The 14,580-nt window shown below is 48.1% G+C and overlaps 3 protein-coding genes across 3 annotated transcripts in view; 2 read left to right on the top strand and 1 right to left on the bottom strand.

Moving 5' to 3' along the window:
• LOC136639120 (zinc finger protein RFP-like) overlaps nt 1–14,580 on the bottom strand; it is a 573,475-nt gene that overhangs the window by 320,715 nt on the left and 238,180 nt on the right. The gene's annotated exons all lie outside the window — the stretch shown is intronic.
• LOC136640455 (zinc finger protein RFP-like) overlaps nt 1–14,580 on the top strand; it is a 123,219-nt gene that overhangs the window by 81,644 nt on the left and 26,995 nt on the right. The gene's annotated exons all lie outside the window — the stretch shown is intronic.
• LOC136640438 (zinc finger protein RFP-like) lies at nt 462–13,122 on the top strand. Its single transcript, XM_066615579.1, has 7 exons — nt 462–880; nt 5,849–5,944; nt 6,323–6,553; nt 8,740–8,762; nt 9,149–9,267; nt 9,835–9,903; nt 10,378–13,122. Exons 1-7 carry the CDS (start codon nt 464–466, stop codon nt 10,899–10,901), a joined length of 1,479 nt encoding a protein of 492 aa, XP_066471676.1. The 5' UTR covers nt 462–463; the 3' UTR covers nt 10,902–13,122.

Here is a 14,580-nt window from a genome sequence, read left to right on the forward strand (position 1 = left end):
AGCATATATTGATGGTAGGGAATACTTTGGAACTTAGTGTTCTGGTTCAGTCAGCAGTTTTCAGAGCTGTTTGAGGCTGCAAAGGGTGAAATCTTGCCCAGGATGAAAATGTTTATCAAAACGATGTGCTAATTCCACAAAGCAGGAGGCCCTTTAAGCACTTCTACTGCTTCTACTCAGGTTGTTTTTGTCACATAAACAGAATCCAGGAAGGGAAAAGGGAGAAATTGAATGTGACTCTGTCTTCCCTGTGCAAGGAAGCCATGCTAGTCACACTCCTGGCTTTGCTTTCCACAAAGCGGTTTCAAAAGCGGGCAGCTGTCTAAGCTGGTTCAGTTTTCCCACGCCTTGTTTACATCCCCATCAGCGGAGATGCTGAGTCAGTTCCAAGAAGGGAAACTCCCCCTGCAGACTCAAAGGTGAGGAAACGAAAGTGATTCTGACTTCCCTGTGCAAGGAAGCCATGGCAGCAGAGGGTCCAGTCCAGGATCTCTGCAATGAAATGACCTGTCCCATCTGCCTGGACTATTTCACAAACCCTGTGACCATTGTGGAGTGTGGGCACAATTTCTGCCAAGCCTGCCTCACCAAGTTCTGGGGCAAGGGGGGCAAGAGAGTCTCCTGCCCTCAGTGCAGAGGAGCCGTTCCGAAAAGGAACTTCATCCCAAATCGGCAGCTGCAAAATTGCGTTGAAATCGCCAAGAAACTTCATGGGCAAAAGAGGGCCAGAGAAGCAGAGGGAGTTTGCAAGACGCACCGGGAGCCCCTGAAGCTCTTCTGTAGAGAGCATGAAGCCCCCATCTGTGTGGTGTGTGACAGATCCAAGGAGCACGAAAGCCACAAGGTGATTCCTCAGGAGGAGGCTTTCCAAGAGTACAAGGTAGGAAAGATCGTGGAAAATGTGAGCTTGCTTTAGCACATGATGCCGATGAAAGCAGCCCCCGAGAAGGGTCCCTCCCTCCAAGCTGTGAATGTATTGAGCCTTATAGAAAGTGAAACTAAGCCACACGGTCATGTTTACTGACGGGTAAGCAAACGTGCTTTGGCTCATGGTCCAGCCAAGCCAAGGCTTCCTGGTGCATGAAGCAGCATGCCATATGCTGCCACTCTTACCCAGTGATGTGACAGCCTCTGCGCCTCACACTCAGTGGTGTAGCTAGTGAGGGGCAGGAGAGTGGTCCACCCTAGGTACCAGCCTTTGCAGGGGTGACATCACAAATGACCAAAATCGCTAACATTGCAGTGGTTAGGAATAACCCCATCATGCTATATACCGTTGGATGTGGAATTTCCAGAAGAATGCAATGAAAAAAACCGGAGTGAAATATCTCCTTTCTATCAAAAGTTATGGCCAGAAAAACAAAAATGCATGGAGCCCTATAGAAAGTGAAACTGGACCACATTGTGCATTTACTCGTGAGTAGGCAAACGTGCCTTAGTCCGCCGAAAAGGGTAGGCTGAGAGGAATCTAACAACGTCAGAATGGTCCTGATCCGATGAATGCAGCCCCCCCCCCAAAACACCGGAGAAGTAAGTCCTTCCCTCCAAGCTGACAAATGTATTGAGCCCTATGGAAAGCAAAAGTAAGCCACACAGTTGCGTTTACTCACAAGTAAGCAAATGTGCCTTGGCTCTTGGTCAAGTCAGGCAAAGGGGAATGCAAGGTTAGCTGCATGGTCCCAATCTGATGAAAGTGGAGCTAAACCAATGCTCCAGAAGGCAGCACCCCCCCCCCCCCAAAGTTATTCTTTATTCAAAGTTATTCAAGCCTCTGTTTTATTGAGTTGGTGTAGTGGAATCAAGGAAGATCTGGCGAGGAGATAAAATGTGGTGTCTGCAGTGGCCCCTTTAAGAGTTAAGGCCTGGGCTTTCAACAAAGGGTGTGCTGCACAGCTGCAGCCACTGGAAGGCAATAGGGCCCTCAGGGATATAAGGAGCACCTGAGGCAGGAAGGGGGTGTGGGTAGCAGAAGGAGCAAAGCTTGAGGAAGGGCAGACTGGATGAATGGAGACACTGGCATGTGGCTGCTGTACCCAAGACCTGCTGAGGACCCAGGGTCTGCTGTAGTGGTGGGAGGCGGCTGGCAGGAGAAAGGACCTCTGCAGGTTGAACAGGTGAGCTACCCTGGAGGTGGGGTCCAGCAGGACTGCAAGGCAGAACCAGGGTCATTCTTGGGTGAAAAGGGGGTGCTAATTAGTTAAATGTTGGCATAATTCTCCAGGCAGAGCTTGGATTGGCATTTGGCAGAACAGTTGGTAAGGTGGGCACTGGGGAGGGCTGAAAATCTCACTGATTTATTTGTGGGAGGGGGTGTTATTACAGGCAGTGCACCCCCCAAAAAAGAATAAAACAGAGGCTTGAGCTAGTAAGGGCAATTTTTATTTGTTTTTAGACTTGTAAAGCCAAGTGAGACCTGATAGCACAATGCTTGAAATGTAAGAACTTTCATTGAACTGGGCACTGGAGAGGGCTGAAAATCTCACTGGGTTTTTTTTTGGAGGGGGAGGGGAGTGTTATTGCAGGCAGGCTATAGTGAAAATTCACTTGGTGGAATAGGACTGACTTCCCCTTATTTAATTTTCTGGCCATTGTTGTTGTTCATTTAATGTCATGGCTATTACTTTCTCTCAGTCTCGCCTACCTCACAGCGTTGCTGTGAGGGCAAAATAAGGGGAGGAACCATGCACACCACCCTGAGCTCCTTAGAGGAAGGGTGGTCTAAAAATGTGAATTATTAATTAATTATTAATGAATTATTAGTTTGTCGTATGGGGTGGCAAAAATTTATGGGCCCCGGGTATCAGGAGACCTAGCTACGCCATTGCTCACGCTCTGCCATGTTCTGGCTCAGACTCTCCTCCCCTCCACATTTCCTCCTCTTCTCTGTCCCCCACCAACCTGGTGACTGCTTCAGTTGGCTTCATGGAGGAGCCGGCCCTGCCCACAGGCCACGCTACAGAATAAGGAAATTAGAATTTACTGCTTCAAAATAACCTTTTGACCTCCTACAAATGGCAGTCTCATAAGGTCCAAATTTGTCCCAGGGCAACCAAGCCTGAATTCCTGGCACACTCCCACTGTTTTCCTGGATGGAAGAGCAGCCAGCAATGGGAACTGCCAAGGGACATCTTGGACAGTTCAAAAGTATTGATCAGCCTTGGATGCCTTGACCTTATTTAATGTCAAGCATCCCTTCCAGAGGGCCCCAAAGCTGGTGCCTGTGTAGGGTGAGAGAGGACTTGAAGAACCTTCCAGAAGTTTCATGGGTGGGAAGGGGAGGGATCCAGGGAAACTCCTGGGGGAAGGAGGCCTGGATGAGCCAGGGAAGCCACATGAACTAGAGAAGGAGGTGGTGGAAGAAGGCTAACCCCTTCCTCCCAGACCTGGGAAAAGATTGTGGGGCATCTCAGCTGGGCCCTGGAAGGTCCCTTCTGCCTGCCCTCCACCAGGGGCAGCCACTGCAGGGCAGCACCGGGCGGGGACACCAGGAGTTGCCACAAACACAAGCAGGATGCACAGCAAAAAGGCTTTCCTGGCAAAATGGCGTCGCATCCTGCTAGAAAAGATTCAGAATGTATAATTAATATAAGATACTATTGAGTTCAAGTTGGTGTTAAATATTTACTGGTAACTTTGCGAACAACTGAAAGTGTACACTCGTGTGCGCACACACACAGAGACTGCCACTCCACTAAGTAACACAACAGGATGTAAGGCTAATAGATCAGGGAAAAAAACCAGCAGATTCAACGTAACCATTTCTTAAGTGATATTTAAGAACATCAGAAGAGCCCCACTGGATCAGTCCAAAGGCCCATCTAGTCCAGCTTCCTGTATCTCACAGTGGCCCACCAAATGCCCCAGGGAGCACACAAGACAACAGACACAATCTGCATCCTGGTGCCCTCTCCTGCAAGTGGCAATCAGAGGCAGCCTCCCTCTAAAACCAAGAGCTTGCACATACCTACTATGACTTGTAATTCACTTAGGGCGCAATCCTAACCCCTCATGTCAGTGCTTTCCAGCACTGACTTAAGGGCAATGCAGCTCTGAGGTAAGGGAACAAACATTCCCTGACTTTGAGGAGGACTCCGTGAGTGACACCCAACTGCAGGATGCAGCACACGTCCCATTGGCACCGCTATGCCAGTGCTGGAAAGCACTGACATAAGGGGTTAGGATGGCGCCCTTAAGCACATTCTACATGCATAACAGTAGAACACCCACCGCATTGTTTTCAAGTAAGATGCTGTCAAGCCTGATGCCCACTGGTTCGCAATGTCCAGTAAATGAGGAATTGGTGCTGTGCCCCCCAAAATGGGGCACGTGAAATAGCACACACGCCACCAGCACTTTGCTGCTAGAAACAGAATGGTGTGCTCATTGGAGACAAGTGAGGTGTCCCAAGCCACAAACAGAATGCAAGACAGTTCTGGGGACGGAACCCCAGGAGACCTTCAGGAAGACCATTCTCAGCACTACTCAAAGGTGGCTTTCCCACTGTCACTAACATCCTGGGTAATTCCCTTTACAGTTTTATAGAAATATGAAGTTCTGTTTTCTTCCTGAAATGAAAAGAAAGTGTCAATTTAAGTGTGTCCATTTTTAAACTATTGTGAGAGCTTCTTTCTTTTTTTCAGGCTTACATAGCTCTTTATCATAAACCTTTCATTGGTCTATGAGTGCGTTTGGGCTGTAGTGTCATCCTGTGCCTTAACTTGGGAGTGGGGTGATGCCATGAAGCCTCCATCTTTGCTGTGATGGAGGCCAGTCTTAGATCTCATTCCAGGAGTGCCAAAGGATTTCAGAGCTTCCCTGGACTTCTATGTGGAGAATAACATCTGCCCCTTATGGTCCCTCCTATTCATGATGAGCACCCAACTTGCAAGGTGGCAAGACTTGGGTCTGCCTTCCACCTGGAGAGCACCTGAGAGGTCCATAGATAGTCATGGGCCTTTCCACTGAAAGTCTCTCAAAGAGGAGATCTAGATCTTGGGTGGCAATTGTGTGTGGTGGTCTTAAAAAAAAAAACAAAAAACTTTATATGTGTACTTGCCTGACGTTCATGACTCTTTTAAATATCTGTTTTAACACAGCCCCCCGGTGAGGAATTACTGACTCAAAAGGCAATGGAATTAATACACTGGGGATAAATGTATGTCAGCCCAGCTACTCTGTCCTCCCAATGGGTTCCGTCCACAAGTGGCGAACCTCCCCAGCCCCGTGTCCCAGAGCAAAGGTCTGCAAGGGCACCCCCGATAGGATGCTGGCACCCCCATGCACAAATACACCCCCCACTTACCTGGAGAGCACGGAGCCTTGTGCAACTCCAGGATGCATTGGGGAAACCTCCTGAAGCTTCCCTGATGCTTTAAACTGTGCTTCTGGCATACCAGAAGCGGTTTCCAACCACATTGGGAAACTCACTGAGGACTCCGTGCGGTCTTAGTGGTGCACGAGGTTCTGTGCCTGGGGCATTTACCCCTTTCATTCAATAGCAGGTCCACCACTACCATTCACTGTAGCAAATGAGAAGAAGCAGTGAAGCTAAAGGAAGCTTTGGAGAGGGGTGGTGGGTTTGTACCCTTCTCCCCCATCTCAGAGAGTTTTTAACTTGGATTCTAGATGAATCTACTGCTTTGATAGAAGTTTTAGAACTGTGGGATGAAGACTTCAAGGAACTTAGGGGGCTGCCAGAAAAATACTAGTATATGGGGTAGGGATAAAAACCCCTTGTCCAGTTTGCTTTTTCCCATCTGTCTATCTCTTGGCTTTCATCTCTGTGTGTCTGCGTAAATATAAATCATCTCTCCAAAGGAACTAAACCTGAACTTTCATTTCTCACCAGGATCAGATCAGTAGCAGGCTGGAGATCTTGAGGGCAGAAAAAGAAAAAATCCTGACGTGTAAAGCAGACGCAGAAAAAGAAAGCCAAGACCTGCTGGTAAGTGTCACAATTGTTGAGGAGTTAAAAGATACATGAACCTATTTCTAGAAACACAGAATAGAAAACGCAAGAGTTCAAAGACAGCAGGAAAGGCCTGATCTTCTGTGCATAGCCATTCTGAAGGTGGGCCCCTTGAGGTCTTCAGGAAACTCATGACTATGTTGATGTGATCTTTGTGAAAAGTCAGAAGGGCCCTTCCTATCATATCTAACCTCTTGGTGCTGCAAAGACAGACTTGGAGATCAATGCTAGGCATGTCTACTCAGAAGTAAGTCCCATTATATTCAATGGGGCTTACTCCCAGGAAAGTGTGGATAGGATTGTAGCATCAGTCCCTTGGTCTGCCATTCTTTCCTTCCTATCTACTTGTTGCAGAACCAAATAGAAGAAGAGAAACAAAAGACCAAGGGCGAGCTTCAACAAATACGCCAGTTTCTGGAAGAACGGGAGAAAAGCCTCCTGGCTCAGACAGAAAAGGTGGAGAAGGAGATTGCAAGAAGAAGAGATGAGCACATGGCCAGACTCTGCAGGGATCTCTCCTCTCTGGAAAATGTCATCCAGGAGATGGAGGAGAAGTGTCAGCAGCCAGCCAGCGAATTCCTGCAGGTAAGGTCTGATCTGCTGAACCCCAGTAAGCACCCAGGCTGCCGTATTCTGCACTAACTGCAGTTTCCAGGCTGTCTTCAAGGGTAGCCCCATGTACACTGCATTACATTAGTCTAACCAGGATGGCGCCAGGGCATGAACCACTGTAGTCAGGTCCCTATGACTCGAGTACAGCTGCAGCTGGTGCACTAGACAGAGCTGGGCAAACACTCCTGGCCACAGACACTATCTGGCAATCTAGGAACAACTGTGGATCCAGAAAGACTCTCAGTCTGCACCCCTCTTCCTGCAGAGGGAAGAATTCTACCCAATTCAGAAAAGGCCTTCACCTGCCTTGGGGATTTCCTAAGCCAGAGGAGCTCTTTCTCCTTCCTCATCTCCCCTCAGCTGCTCACAGGAAGGGAACTGGGAGTCTTCAGCTGGCAGCATCAGAACTCTTGCCTGTGTCACCAGTCTCCACTTGGAGGCAGAGGAAGCTGCTGTAGGAAGGACTGCAGGGCAAAATGGTAGAAGTGGGGAAAGGGGAGAGGCTTGGATCTGTGCTATGTACCTGGGGAGGAACTGAATCAACATTTTGCAGCTTCCTAGAAATAGAGGTGTTCTTAAACCTTCTTATTTTTTGCAGATTTTGTTTTATTCTTGAGGAGGAAAAGTGCAGAAAGTGGCATTATGTGCTTTTATTCCATGGCTGTGTATAAATGCTAAGTATAAATCACTTTAAAAGTGTTCTAAAAGGGGTGGTATAGTGTCAGCAGATGCAGCCACAGCCATTGCCCATGCGCACACCCGCCCAGTCCATCCCAAACGGACCAATATGTAGAGGTCTTAGAAAACAGTTTTACAGCATTTCATTTTTGTTGGCAACCTTCAGTCTTGAGACTCTGGTATCGCGCTCTGAATGGTGGTTCTGGAACAGCGTCTAGTGTGGCTGAAAAGGCCGAGTGACAATCCCTTCCACACTGGGAGCAAGTGCAGTCTGTCCCTGGTCTGTCTCCCTGGCTATGGGCCTTCCTTCTTTGCCTCTTTGCCTCAGTCTGTTGGCCAAGTGTCTCTTCAAACTGGGAAAGGCCATGCTGCACAGCCTGCCTCCAAGCGGGCCGCTCAGAGGCCGGGGTTTCCCACCTGTTGAGGTCCACTCCTAAGGCCTTCAGATCCCTCTTGCAGAGGGATTTTACAGCATAATCCAATGCATATCTACTCAGAACCAAGTCCCACTGAGTTCAATGTGGCTTACTTCCAGATAACTGTGTATAGCATTGCAGCTTCAGGACCCAATCCTATCCAATTTTCCAGCACTGGTGCAGCTGCAATGCAACCTTGAGGTAAGGGATCAAATGTTCCCATACCTTGAGGAGGCCTCTGTGTCTGCCTCCCCACCACAGGATGCAGTGCATGCCCCATGGGTATGGCTGCACCAGTACTGGAAAATTGGATAGGAGTGGGCCCTTAGTTTCTCACAGATTTTGGGTTTGTTTTTGTTTTTAATAAAAATGAAAAGCACAGAAAGCGGTGTTATAAGTTTTTATTTCGGTGTCACTGAAAAAACACACCTTTGCCTATAAGTAATGACAAGCTCATGCACAACAGTCAGTGGTGCACCTGGAGGGGGGCAAAAGCCCTGGGCACCATACCTACTGGTGGTGGCGGGCCAGCCTTTTTTTTTTCCAGAGAAAGAAGCTGAAGCTCTGCTGGCTTCTTTCCTTTTTAAAGAAAACCTTTTCTTTTTAAAGAAATCGAGCAGAGAGTGGCTGTAAGTTGAACCTTAGGATTCAGCAGTTCCATAGCTAAAGCCCAAATCCTAACCCACTTTCCAGCACTGGCATAGATATGCCAATGGAATATGTGCTGCACTCATGGAGGCCTCCTCAAGGTAAGGAAATGTTTGCTTCCTTACCTAGGAGCTGCATTGCCCTTAAGTCAGTGCTGGAAAGTGGGTTAGGATTGTGCCCTAAACTGGTGAACTTTTGAGTGGACCCCTCTGCATTGCACTGAACAGGCAGAACTTTGCCTGCTAACTTCATTCTCTCGGGAAGATTTTCACTCCACTCTATCGAGCTGCACCCTCAGGCCCTGAGTGGAAAGTGCAAGACAGATTACTGCAAACTGAACACGGCAGGACCAGAGCACCTCTTGAGGAAACTGACTTGCCTGTGGCAGGCGCTGAGGTCTTTTTCTTTTCTTTCCAGGATATTGGAAGGAACTTACAGAGGTACGTGGATTCCACTTGTCTCCCTTCTTGCTTCTCTTTGCTGGGAATGGGTAGTGAAAAACGTGACTCTCCTGTGGCTCTTGGGGAGAGAAGGCAGGACACCCCACCCTCCAGTGTTCCACTCAGGGCCTCTCTTTGGATTGTTCCATTGGCACATCCAGCAGAGCTGCCAGACCTCTGTCCACTTCCCTCAGCTGCATACTGCCTTGAGGTGCTTGTGTACCTGCTATATTTTACATGAATTTACGTTGCCATAGCTGGCCTCTGCCCTTGTCTGTGTCTCCCAGCTTTCTGCTCTGTTCTTCTCCTCCATGCCATCCTTTTGTTCCAGTCAGTAATTCCAGATAAGATGGATTGTAGGATCAGTTTTTTTCTCCTCCACCAAGGTGCAAGAAGATGGAAGCATTTCGGAATCCTGTGGCTTTTCCTTCCAAGCTGACATGCAGAATCAGGGAATTATCTGATAGAAAACCCCTTCTGACGGGTATCATGAAGCGATTCCCAGGTAATGAAGAATGATGTGCATGGATGCATATGATGGGAAGGTTTGGGCAGGACTTGCCATGGTGCAGGGGGTTGAATGGAATGGAGGAGGGTGAGGTTCCTAGAAAATGGACTCTGAAACTAGGGGCACAATCTTAACCAGGTCTACTCAAAAGTAAGTCCTATTTTGTTCAATGGGGCTTACTCTCGGGAAAGCATGGTTAGGATTGCAGCCTAGATGTGATAGGGCAATACCATTGCCAGCTTTGGAATCAGTACCCAAATATACCCAGGAATAGGTCTAACCTTTAAGGCAGCAAAATGTAGGTGTTATGGGGTATTGCCTGTGTTATGGGGTACTGTCATGTCCATGCCCACCTGTGCCCCATTTCAGGGAGCGTGAGGGTATCTAGCGGGGATTGTTGGGACATGGCTTGGCTGCTTGGCCTTAGGTCAACGTCAACAGACAGACCCACAAGAGGATGTTTCAGGGTAATTTATTCTGTACAAAGCCTTCACCTTCATATAGCTGTCCCAAGTTCCTTCACTGGTATCAGGTTATCTAATAGGAGTCCCTTCTCCATTCTAGATCTGATCTGGCAGAGTTGTCCAAGTGCAGAAGGGGACGGGAACTCCGGGGTGCTATCTGATGTTTGGGGTAAGTCATTAGGGTTGTCAGGGTCCCAGCAGAGCTGCTGATGGCTCCGCTGGGTGTGTTGGGTTTCCCCCAAGTGTCTATGGGTGACCCATAGAGTTCAACCCCCAGAGGTTGAACCACTTCTCCCGGCCCCACCTCCAGAACCCTGGCAGGCTGGGGGCTTAGCAGATCTCAAGCCCTGAGTCCAGGAGAGGCGGGGTCAGTCTTCCCTCATTGGCTTCCCTCATCATCTGCAGGGTTCTGGCCACTGGAGTTGCTGGCCAAGGGCCAGCTCTGAGGTGTGCAGCCTACTCAATTGCTGAGGCAGCCCCCCCCCTCCAGCCATCTGTCTCCTACAACCACCCAGCTTCCTCTAAACTGGTAGCCACAACATCCTTTCCTGCCCATTCTGGGTGACCTGCCTCATTTCCAGAGCCACCCAGGGGCCAATGCTGACAGATTCTGCTTCTCTTCTCTTTCCTCTTCTCTCCCCAGCCTCAGCAGCAAATGTGACTCTGGATCCAGACACAGCCCATCCCCAACTCGTCCTGTCCAAGGATCACAAAAGCGTGACATGGGGAGACGAATGGCAAACTCTGCCCAACAATCCTGAGAGATTTGACAGAAGTGCTTTTGTGCTGGGCTGTGAGGGATTCACAGCATGCAGACACTTCTGGGAGGTCACTGTGGGAGGGGAGGGATACTGGGCTGTGGGGGTTGCCAGCAAGTCTGTGAGGAGAAAGCACACATTTGATCTTAGTCCTAAGGAAGGGATCTGGGCTGTGGGCAAGTGGGGAAGTTACAGAGTTTTTAATGCCCCTGATTACACTCCTCTGTCCTTGAGCCAGGAGCTCAAGAGCATCCGAGTGACTCTGAACTGTGTTAAGGGGGAGGTGGCCTTTTCTGATACTGATACGGGCACCCATCTCTACACTTACTCAGGAGTCCCATTCTACGGAGAAACCCTCATCCCCTTCTTTTATGTGTTTGGTAAAGTCCAACTGAGTCTCTCTCCCTGAGGCAGTCGCAGGATCTTCTTCACAGGCTCTGCTGGTTTTTCTCTCCAGACCAGAATGAGAGAGCCGCTTAGCAGCCAGAGCATCTTTTACAGCTTGGCAAAGGCCTCAAAACCAGTGGTTCTCAACCAGTAATATGGGTACCACCAGTGGTACTGGGTGCTACTCACTGGACCTCTGGACACCTGCCTCCTGGCAGCAAGACCAGGAATGCAACATAACAATAAGTGGTAGGAGGCTCGGCTCAGTGGGCACAGTTTCAAAGCATGCTCTTCTGCACTTGTAAAAGCCCTCCGGTCCACCCGGGCCTCTTACTGGAGTTTATTGCTTCACATCTGGCCTCCCAACCCAGAAGTAACTGAAGATGATGCCATTGCCAGTTGCTTCCAGTGGTACTTTAAACAGTGGACCATGAGAAGTGGTACAGTGGAGGACAAACATTGAGAAACGCTGTTCTAAACCAGTGCTTCTCAAACTCTGGGTCTTGAACCCACCCATGGGTCATTTTTGGTGGTTTGTGAAATTAGGCTATGTGCATCAAGGGTTAAACAAGCTCCTCCTTGGAGGAGGGGAGCACTGCCCCTAATTACCATAATAGCCGCACCCCTTGGCAGTGGTGTAGCTAGTGGGGGCAGGAGCATTTGCCTCAGGTGCCACTCTCAGGGGTGACACTACTAGTGACCACCAGAGCAAAAATTGCAGTTTTTAGGGGTAATAACATTTTATTGTATACCATACAATGCGTAATTTACAGCAGAATGCAATGAAACAAACTGCATTGAAATATCTGTGTTCTATCAAAAGTTATAGCCAAATAACCAGAAAAGGAAAACGTAACTACCTTATGTCCCCAAAAGCGGATTTCTTTCTCAAAACTGACCAATGAGCCTGAGTGTTCTAAAAGCCAATGAGGTATTACTATGACACAGCATGGACTCAATAAGATGTTATTATGAGTCAGCTCCCTTTTCCCTGTATCAGAGCTAATACTCAAACTCCCATTTAGTTGTGTGAGTGTCATCAAGTTGGCCACTGGTATTTTTGTTGGTTACCGATTGCTTTGGTAACCAGTACATTTCTATAGTAAAATAGATGGGGGTGTATAAATAGTATAATATAAATGGGGTATAAATAGTATAGTAAAAATAGTATAGTATAAATTATTCTATAGTACAAATGGTGGTGACACCATGAGTTACCAGACTGGTGACACGCAGCCTAGTGATGCCACTGAATGGTTGGGTGTTGTTGGTCACTGGCTTAGATAACTTTTAAAGTGGATTCTAAACATTCATGGTGGACTATATCAGCAGTTATTAACCATGATGGCCATATTGAACCCCCAGATGCAGGGGCAGTATGCCACTGAGTACTACATGCACAGGAGCAATAGCAGGGGAGCGCACTGATGTTCATCCGTCGCTTGTGGAGAAATATTCACTGCATTTACTTTCTGGCCATTATTATTCATTTCATGTCATGACTGTTACTCTCTCTCAGTCTCACCTACCTCACAGGGTTGTCGTGAGGACAAAAGAAGGGGAGGAACCACGCACACCACCCTAAGCTCAGAGAAAGGGTGGTATAAAAATGTAAATAAATAAATAGTTTTGTTGTTTGAAGGGTGTCAAAAATTTATAGGCCCCAGGTGTCAAATGCCTTAGCTACGCCACTGCCCCTTTGCAGCACAAAGGGCCTATTTTATTTATTTATAAATCACACAGCAGCCTAGGGCCTCTAGTTTGACAACCACTGCTCTAAACTCTTCAGCCAGTCATCAGAACTAAATCAAAATGAAATCCGCTTTTCACTTTGTAACCCAGAATTCCCCCTTCCTCCAACTTATTTCTTAGAGAAACAATTACACAGTCATGGCAACAAATAATAATCTATATATTCTATTCAGAGGCAGAAATGGGTGTCCCATTAGGGCCAGCAGACCTCCGCCTGTGTCCTTGTCCCTCAATCCTGCTTTCAATCTTCCTTTTCCCTGTGAAGGTACAAAACAAACCTCATTGCTATTCAGAGAGGCCTTTGTGACATTTTTGACAGAATCCCTCTTCTCTGAGATCTCCAGCCACAACCAGTGCCAAAGGCTGCAGCCAAAATGTGTCTCATGAGCACATGACTTTGAGATGGTTAAATCTTCATGGATGCCCAGACTCTTTTTCAGCCCCCCTCAAAATTTTGACTTATTGCTTTTAAGGAAAATAAATGTATGTGGAGTTGCAAACCTGTGTCATGGATTCAGTGGGTTCATGATGTTGCAGATGCTAGCCAATCCATGCTGAATACAACCAGGGGCTCCTAACCCTGGCCCATGGGCAGGATGTGATGCGCTGGAATATTCACTCTAGGCTCAGCAGTGGCAAAGCCTTACTGTTCTGCACTGCAGCTACCACTTGTCACTCCCAACCTTTGCATAGCCCGCAAAGGTTGGGCAGCTGTATTCCCTGGGAGATGAGGGTGCAGAGCCTTCTGGGGCAATATGCAGTGGAATTGGCTGCCCAGCATGAGGCCTTGCTCTGAACAGTAGCTGCAGCCCAGAACGGTAAGGCTTTGCCACTGCTGTGATGTGCTGCACATTGGGTCTACACTTTCATTGAGTTGTCCACCATCACCCCAAGATCTCTCTCCTGATCTGTCACAGGCAGCCCAGAACCCCTTAGCCTATATGTAAAGTTTTGATATTTGCCCCAATGTGCGTGACTTTACACTTACATTGAAGCGCATCTGCCATTTTACTGCCCAGTCTCCCAGTTTGGAGAGATTCTTCTGGAGCTCCTCTGAATCTCTTCTGGTCTTCACCACTCGGAAATGTTTGGTGTCATCTGCAAACTTAGCCACCACACTGCTCACCCCTGTCTCCAGGTCATTTATGAAGAGGTTGAAAAGCACCGGTCCCAGGACAGATCCTTGGGGCACTCCGCTTTTCACCTCTCTCCATTGTGAAAACTGCCCATTGACAACCACTCTCTGCTTCCTGGACCTCAACCAGTTCCTAATCCAGGAGAGGACCTGCCCTCTAATTCCCTGACTGTGGAGTTTTCCCAGCAGCCTTTAGTGAGGGATCGTGTCAAATGCCTTCTGAAAGTCCAGATATATAATGTCCACAGGGTCTCCCGCATCCACATACCTGTTGACCTTTTCAAAGAATTCTAACAGGCTTGTGAAGCAAGACTTACCCTTACAGAAGCCAGGCTGATTCTCCCTCAGCAAGGCCTGTTCGTCTATGTGTTTTGAGATTCTGTCTTTCGATGAGGCATTCCACCATCTTACCTGGTATAGATGTTAGACTGACCAGCCTATAGTTTCCCGGGTCCCCCCTCCTTCCCTCTTTAAAAATCTGTGTGACATTTGCTGTCCTCCAATCCTCTGGCACCGTGGCCATCTTGAGGGACAAGTTGCATATTTTAGTCAAGAGATTGGCAACTTCATTCTTCAGTTCCTTAATAACTCTTGGGTGGATGCCATCAGGGGCCCGGTGACTTATTGATCTTTAATTTATCAATGAGGTCTGAAACATCTTCTCTTTTAACCTCTTTCTGACTTAACTCCTAGGTCAGGAGGGGCCGTTCGGGCAGCGGTATCTGCCGGAGGTCTTCTGCCATGAAGACAGATGCAAAGAACTCATTTAATTTCTCTGCCATCTCGAAGTCTCCTTTTATCTCCCCTTTCCCTC

The sequence above is a fragment of the Tiliqua scincoides genome, chromosome 2 (genome assembly GCF_035046505.1).
Source record: "Tiliqua scincoides isolate rTilSci1 chromosome 2, rTilSci1.hap2, whole genome shotgun sequence".
Taxonomy (NCBI): Eukaryota; Metazoa; Chordata; class Lepidosauria; order Squamata; family Scincidae; genus Tiliqua; species Tiliqua scincoides.

Coding starts and splice junctions, on each gene's coding strand:
- LOC136640438 (XM_066615579.1), top strand. CDS start 464: ATGGCAGCAGAGGGTCCAGTCCAGGATCTCTGCAATGAAATGACCTGT. Junction 881..5,848: donor AGGCTTTCCAAGAGTACAAG/GTAGGAAAGATC, acceptor ATTTCTCACCAG/GATCAGATCAGTAGCAGGCT. Junction 8,763..9,148: donor ATTGGAAGGAACTTACAGAG/GTACGTGGATTC, acceptor TCCTCCACCAAG/GTGCAAGAAGATGGAAGCAT.